Source organism: Pyxicephalus adspersus, chromosome 12 (assembly GCF_032062135.1).
Source record: "Pyxicephalus adspersus chromosome 12, UCB_Pads_2.0, whole genome shotgun sequence".
Taxonomy (NCBI): domain Eukaryota; kingdom Metazoa; phylum Chordata; class Amphibia; order Anura; family Pyxicephalidae; genus Pyxicephalus; species Pyxicephalus adspersus.
In genome coordinates this window covers 34468958-34477028 of record NC_092869.1, presented here as the reverse complement: position 1 = coordinate 34477028, position 8071 = coordinate 34468958, and the positions used below count along the sequence as shown (strand labels likewise).

The window sequence follows — 8071 nt, the reverse complement described above, 5'->3', positions numbered from 1 at the left end:
TTAATTTGTCCGTCAACTTTGTTTGTGAACCAAAAGTTTCCCAAGGACTGTGCTGTTTGCTCAAATGTTGGAAAGTCTATGCAGCTTACCAGCACGTGTGATAGCTATAGGTGTCCAAACTCAAGCCCCCCGCCCCAGCAATTTTGGTAACAATAGTAAGTCCTTTATAGTATGCAGAAAACTAAAAATTGGTGGCCGATATTAACAGACTGTCCCAAAGTGAACATCAGAAACAAATCCTACTTGGATAATTCATTCTACATACTATATCCATTGTCGCATTGTATAAAAAATGCATGTATAATATGCATTGCTCTGGTGCAAATATGGAACCTGCTATTTATGTTTGCCAACAAAATACAACATAAAGTGGTCAAGAATCCTTAAAACAAATTATAAGCTTTATTCATGGCAAAGCAGTGACGTGCAGTAAATTATTTATAATTTTACTAGCAATTAACACACTCCTTGTCTTTTAAAAGCTGTAAGAATGGATGGTCACTCTTAGTATAAATTTTCATTGGAACATTCTGAGCCTCTAATTCAGGGGTCACAACAGCCTCTGCTTCTTTGTCATTTGCATTTAGATCTTAATTTTGTGAAGAGCTTGCAGAGGAGAAAAAAGTAAGGTTAAAAAAAGTAAGAAAAAAAAGGAGATTAAAATGTAGTTGATACTCTGATTCATATTTGGCAGCCTTGATGAATACTATGTGTACCTGGCTGCCCAAGTCCCTGGCTGGGTGGGCAATGTACCAAGATCCCTGCTTGCCTTGATGCACAGACCATGCACTTGGCTTCCATGATGGACTGTAACTGTGAATCTTCTTGGGGATCCACTAGAAATCTGAACTATTCCCAATTTAGGCAGCACCTGTCATAGGTCAAAGGAACCAGAAGGATTTTACTCGGGGATGTTTAAATCTATACAGCTGTTGGGGAAAAGACATAAGGATAAAAACAATTTAACAGCCTATGATAAAAATAGAAAGTATCTCTAATATTATGTATTTCCCAGCTTAGCGATATCCAGCAGTTTGCTACAGTCATGCAATGACTATCAGACACAGTAAATGGGAATGAAGACCTAGAACGTGGGGAGAAGAAAAATATGGTGTGATAAAGGGTGTTACATGAAAGAGAGCATCAACAAAACCCAAGATCTTTCAATCTACAGTATATCTCAGTTGATGTCAATAATAATGAGATTATTATTCATTTATATAGCTCTGACATATACCACAGTGCGGTACAGAGAACACTGAGCCAGTCCTATCAGTCTCTGTACAGAGGAGCTGACACTCTAATGTCCCCCCACAGTCACACACTATTATATACATTTATATAGCTCTGACATATACCGCAGTGCTGTACAGTGAACTATAAGCCAATTCCATCAGTCTCTGTACAGAGGAGCTGACACTCTAATGTCCCCCCACAGCCACACTATTATTACACATTATGTAGCTCTGACATATACCACAATGCTGTACAGAGAACACTGAACCAGTCCCATCAGTCTCTGTACAGAGGAGCTGACACTCTAATGCCCCCCCTCCCCCAGTAATACAATGATATATAATGTAATGGGAAGGTCTGCACTCACCCTAGCGTTATAAATGGAGAAGACACTCAGGAAGAGCAGAAAATAAAGTTTCATCATGGTGAGGGTGGAGGATTTCAGTCAGGGGGGGAGATGATGAGGATGTTGAGGATGATGGAAGTTCGGAGTGATCTCACTGGTGCAGGACGGGCACAATGCTGGTGATGGAGGCAATGAGCCAGATTTACAAGAAACTAGCTGATAACTTGGTGTTGCCCGGGTAATTATTTATTGCATTTTTATATTATACAGGTAAGGGAATGAAACAAAGCTATATTTATTTTCTTGTCTACGGTGTTGTTTCATTTTTTTTTTTTTTTTTGCCTTTGATTGCACTCGGCTAATTTCCTTACGTTTTCTGGACGGCATTACAGGCCAGAAATTTGTCAAAGAGTTATGTAAAAATGTAAGCAAGTGGCACACTGTCACTGAGCAATACATACACACATAGATACATCCAAATATAGCTCTGACATATAGCACAGCGCTGTACAAAGATCATCGTCTGAGTCTGAGTCACTTGTCCAGCAAGCTTGGTTTAAATGCCTCCATGCGTTTCCGAGTGATGGTGGAACATAGCAAGTGTGGTTGAACTGTCTCCATGCGTTTCCTAGTGATGACATACTCGCATACATACATACATCCAAATATAGCTCTGACATATAGTACAGCGCTGTACAAAGATGACTGGTGCATGAGTCTGAGTCATATGTAGAGCAAGTTTGGTTGAAATGTCTCCATGTGTTTCCCAATTGATGGTGGAACATACATACATACATACACACATAAATACATACATACATACACATACACACAATCATACATACATACACACATACATACACACATACACACAAACATACATACATACATACATACACACATAAATAGATACATACATACATACATACACACAAACATACATACATACACACATACATACACACATACACACAAACATACATACATACATACATACACACAAACATACATACACACATAAATAGATACATACATACATACACACAAACATACATACACACATACATACACACATACACACAAACATACATACACACATACACACAAACATACATACGTACATACATACATACACACATACACACATACATACATACATACAATTTTATATATATAGATGAGATCCCTGCAGATCGTCCCCTCCCTCCTTCTTCATTATACACCGAGTGTAATGAGGGGAAATAATTTTCCTTTTTCCATTTTCAAATCACATTCCTAGGTGACCCCAATCATTCTCATGTACATTTTCCTCCCCTTCCACCCTTAGTTTTTATTTTCTGATGATTTTTTTTCTTAGAGTCTGATGACATGAAAATTCACAAAAACAACGAAACACATTTTTGTTTCTTTAACAAATAATTGTCTGGGCTTTGTACCAGAAATTTTACATAATATAGAAGGAAATGTCCACTTTATTTTCACAAAATCACTGATATGATATAAAGTCATGGCAGCGTGCACAGAGGATGAAGGGGTAAAATCTGTTGATCCTGCCATATCTTCCCTTCCTATGGTCTTCTTTATTAAGGTGACCCCAGATCCTTTTACTGTGGTGTCTCCCCCTAGTGTCCACTAAAAGCAACTCTGTTGTCAGGCAGTGAGAGGCTGGTTGATGGACAGCTGTCCTGACCATTTAGGGGGTCAGTGGGCGGCGCTTCCATTAACAGTCACTTTTACTGGAAATTAACAGATTTCCTGGGAGCTTCGAAAGGTAAAAACCCTATTATGTCTGCCCCATATACCCCCCATCATGTCTGCCCCATATTGCCCCCTTCCTGTGTCCTATATACCCCCCCCATCATATGTGTTGTATATACCTCCGCCACCTGTGTCCCATGTTTGTACATCGTATCATCAGGGGAAGACATAGGGAGGGGCCCCTACAGGTAACACAAGTCCATTCTGCACAGGGGCCCACTGTTGGCAGTATCTGCCATTGCTCATCACATCATGTCTGCCCCATATACCCCCCATGTCTGCCTCATATACCCCCCATCATATCTGTCCTATATACCCCCCAGTTATGTCTATAGGTGATTAAACAATCGATCAGCCATGAGGGTGAAGACTTTTCTTGTCGCCATCTTGGTGTTTTCTGTCCTCAATGACGTCTCAGCCCGACCTGCCATAAGACCTCTGAGAGCCGCAGGTAAGTGATGCCCCCATCCCTCCCAGCCAATCAGATTAAAGCCCAAACCTTTGTATTCTATTTATTGAAGGTTAGAAGGGTCAGAACTTCAGTTCGTGTCCCATATGATGTCTCCTCTATAGAGGGGAGTCACCCCGGTGGCTTTTATCCTCCACATTTTCCTCTCGAGTGAGCCCCAGGTAATAATCCCCCCCCCCCATGACCTCTGGTTAATTTTGGAGGGTAATTGATTGGTCATGGTGGGCGACAGTGGTGGATCACATGATCTCCCATCTGTAGACTCGTACAATCTATCTGTGTCATTCCCATTCTTATGAATCCTTCTACCTTCTACCCTGTAGCTCCCATAGTTTGTGGTCGGCGCCCCCTGTTGGAAGACCCTTTCAGTGCCGCCGGCTCTCGTATCGTCGGTGGGAATGACGCTTTGCCTGGATCTTGGCCTTGGCTGGTCAGCATACAGCAGCCCCTGGACTACGAAGGACGAGATTTTGCCCACACATGTGGTGGCACTATTGTCAACCAACAGTGGGTCCTGACTGCCGCCCACTGCTTCAAGGGAGTTGGCAGGTGAGCTTCACTTTATATATAAGACGCAATGTGACTATTCAAATATGATTGTCCCAATGTCATTGTCCGTCCAAAATCTCCTCTTTCCAGTGACTACCTGGAATGGCGTCTCGTGCTGGGAGCCCGGCAATTGTCCAATCTGGCATCGGGAACACAGATCAGAAAGATCATCAGGAAGATAGAACATGAAAAATACAACCCAGACACAGAGGAAAATGACATTGCCCTGCTGCGCATGGACCGACCGGTCACATTCAGTAACTACATTCAGCCAGCCTGCCTGCCTCAGAAAGATACCGTCTTCAATCATCTGAGTGAATGTTACATCGCTGGCTGGGGAGTGACCAGTGAGGACTGTAAGTGAGACTTCATATAGCTTACAATCAGATTGTACAATCTGTTCAGTGTATGCTAATCATACAATCTCATTGTACAATCATCTTCACATTTACCAATACATAGAATGAGGTTCTGATTGGATGGAACTAGAAGGAATTGCCTATGGAGGTTTCTTTGGTGGATGTAAAATGTACAGAGATTGTACAATCCATCAGTAGTCAGCTTCATTGATTAAAATGAGGATATTTAGGTTTGTGGTCGGAAAATAACGAGGGAAATGACAAATTGATGGATTGGTGTTTTTCTCATCCTAGCGGGAGAACCAGCAGATGTCCTCCAGCAGGCCCAGGTGCACCTTATAGAAACCAAGAAGTGCAACAGTACCAGCTGGTACAATGGCGCCATTCGCAATCATAATCTTTGTGCGGGACACGAGAAAGGCGGCATCGATAGTTGTCAGGTATAAGGCTCCACCCCTTCTTTTATAACCTGACACACCTACATTTGGCCACACCTACAGTGCTATAGCTGCAAAGGCATACAGTGTTCAGCCACTCCCCTGAGGAAAGACACCCACATCTTGGCCACACCCACAGCTAAACAAGTTGTAAGCATTTGCCACATCCAAATAGAAACAAACACCCACAGTGCTTTAACTGAAAAGGGTATAAATATTTAGACACGCCCCAGAAGAACCACACCCACAGATCTTTAATTGAATGGTCTATCAGTACATAGCCACACCCTAGAAGAACCACCATGATGTCATGTCCTCACCCACAGTCTTTAGGTCTTACATTTTATATTGTAACTTCACTCCCCAAATTTACTTTTTTTCTTTCATTTTGTAGGGTGACAGTGGAGGCCCATTAATGTGCCGGAGACCCCAAACTAAAACCATTGCTGTCATCGGAATCACAAGCTGGGGATGGGGTTGTGCACAAGCGAAGAGCCCTGGGGTCTACAGCTCGGCGCAGTCTTTCCTGGACTGGACCATCGCAAAGATCACAATTTAATATTCATCACAGCGGGGGCCTGGAGGTTCCAGTATTCATTTTATCAATAAAAATGTTAAAAGTTAGGTGCGTCTCTGTGTTGAATATATTTTTATGTAATAAAGCAAGGTCCTGAAATGCATGGGAAACACTCATAGACAAAAGTGCACCTACACTATAGGACCATGTATTGGGAAACAACCTCCAAATGGTTAGGTTCCGGGGTTTCCAGTGAAGGACAATTGTAAACGTTCAACCATGAGGATGAAGACCCTTTTCTGTTCCCCCATGAATGGGCCCCTGTGTACAAAGCCAGCTCCATAATGAAATGGGGTCACCAGTATTGTGTGGAGGAAATCTCAGAATTTCCCTGGTTTGACTAGGTCATTTTTTCTGGGTTGGAGGCCCTGGCTTCTGATGGGATCGGTGGGTGTTACATTTGACCTCTCCTACATCTGAATTTTTTAATGGCCTGAGAATAAAAAATGTTTTTTATTGTTTGTAGTAGGGCTGTAGCAATGTACGATGGCCCACCCCTGCAGCATACAGAATACCAGTTTAGGTTTTCCTAAACTTACATCCAATATATCTGTTATATGTAAATTTAATATTGCTATACCTACACACTTTCATATGGGGCCTAACTTATGTATCTGGGGCCCCATAGTAAGCGCATGGTGAGCTATGTGTACGTTATGGTCTTGGCTCTATGAATAACTACAATGACATAAAAGAAAACTTGATGTATGCCATGGAAACTTCCCAAATATTTGTATCAAGTCATAGCTCGGGTTTTCTGGTCATCAGACAAGGCAGCTCCTCCACAGAGTACAGTAAGCAGGCGTTGTCATCCTGTCCCAGGAAGTGTCTTACTGGTAGGATCACCATTAAAATGAGGAAATGAATGGAGCTCGCATCTCTGAGGACTGATAAACTGCAATAAGAATTCCTCTCCTTGGGATTACGTATGTCTTGGCCATCTCAAGATTGTGGAATGTCAGGTGACACATACATGTGAGGATGTGCCTAGCTATGGAGGAGCAGACTTGTCTGTAAAGATGCTGGGGTGGGGGAGCAATGACCGCGGCGTTATAAAAACACAAAAGGCAGAATTTCAGCCTCTGTTCTGCATTCCTCCCAGTCACTGCCGAATTCGGTGGTGGTAAATTTGTAACTTTTTGGCAAAGTGAATTTAGCTGAAATGATTTGAATTACCTCTAATGAAGGATGACAATTCTGTAGTCCAGAAGGCTGGAAGCCTTCCAGAACCATCTTATAGATCTCTTGGGGCCCCCAGCACCATCCTGCAGATCTCTGCACACCACACAAAGGGGCCCCCAGTACCATCTGCAGATCTGTGCACACCACACTGAGGGCCCCCCCCATGCACCATCCTATAAATCTCTGCACACCACACAGAGGGGGCCCCAGCCCCATCCTATAGATCTCTGCACACCACACATAGGGGCCATTGCTCAGTGCGTTGGCGTGTTATTTTCCTTGGGGCCATATTTTAAGTTTCTTGTGTTCCTTCCCTAAGGAAAGGGGAAGGAACACCCGAAACACAGTTTCTGTGTGCTGGTCCTGGTAAGCAATTCTTTATGAGAATTTGTGTTCCTTTGGGGCAGCTTTGATTGGGATGACCAAAAGTAAATTGAGAAGGAATTTAACGTCTTCTCAGTATGGAGGCCACCTGCAGATAACAATAATGTGAAAGTTGAATCTTTGCTTTCAACACCTGATCCTCCTCTTAGTATTGTATCTAGAAATATTCTTCAGGCAATATTATAGCAACACAGAAGCATTCATTATTGATATTGTACTACAATACCTACTTTTTAACTTTCTCTCCCTAAATACTTTTACAACATTTTACTCTAGAACTTCTAGAGTTATTACTTAGGTGTTTCTGTTTTTTGCTGTTTATATCTAGATGAGATTTCTTATCACTTTTTGTCCAAGATACTCAATAGGAACTAGGAGGTAATCTCTTCCAGGTGAGTGAGACCCCATTTTAGTTTTCACTGGGACAGGTGTAAACTTTGGAAGATTTCACATCTATTTATGTTCTATTGAAACCTGGTTAGTGGTGTGGTTTGGGATCCTGGCCATCCTGGGTTCATAGTCAGTCACCAAGATTTGCAAGTTTAATGTTCTCAAAATTTTAGCAGCAAAACTGGCAGGTCCACTGCCAGAAAAAAAGCTGCAACCTATAAATCAGCAAACAGCCTTAACCCCTTGGCAGATTACTTACAATAACCAAGATGCCTTAGATAGGTTTAAAGAATCCATGTGGTCATAGTATCATGAAGCTTTTAGATCTGAAAATTTAATTTAAGAAAAATGTTTTTAATACTGAGGGGCCTAGGGATGGAGGCT

The 8071-nt window shown here is 42.1% G+C and overlaps 1 protein-coding gene across 1 annotated transcript; it reads left to right on the top strand.

Moving 5' to 3' along the window:
- The first annotated feature begins 3318 nt into the window (after nt 1-3318).
- On the top strand, nt 3319-5778 carry LOC140342286 (acrosin-like). The gene is made up of 6 exons (XM_072428423.1): nt 3319-3353; nt 3664-3791; nt 4133-4358; nt 4449-4714; nt 5012-5157; nt 5549-5778. The coding sequence occupies exons 2-6, from the start codon at nt 3698-3700 to the stop codon at nt 5711-5713; spliced, it is 897 nt and encodes a 298-aa protein (XP_072284524.1). The 5' UTR covers nt 3319-3353; nt 3664-3697; the 3' UTR covers nt 5714-5778.
- The last annotated feature ends 2293 nt before the right edge of the window (nt 5779-8071 follow it).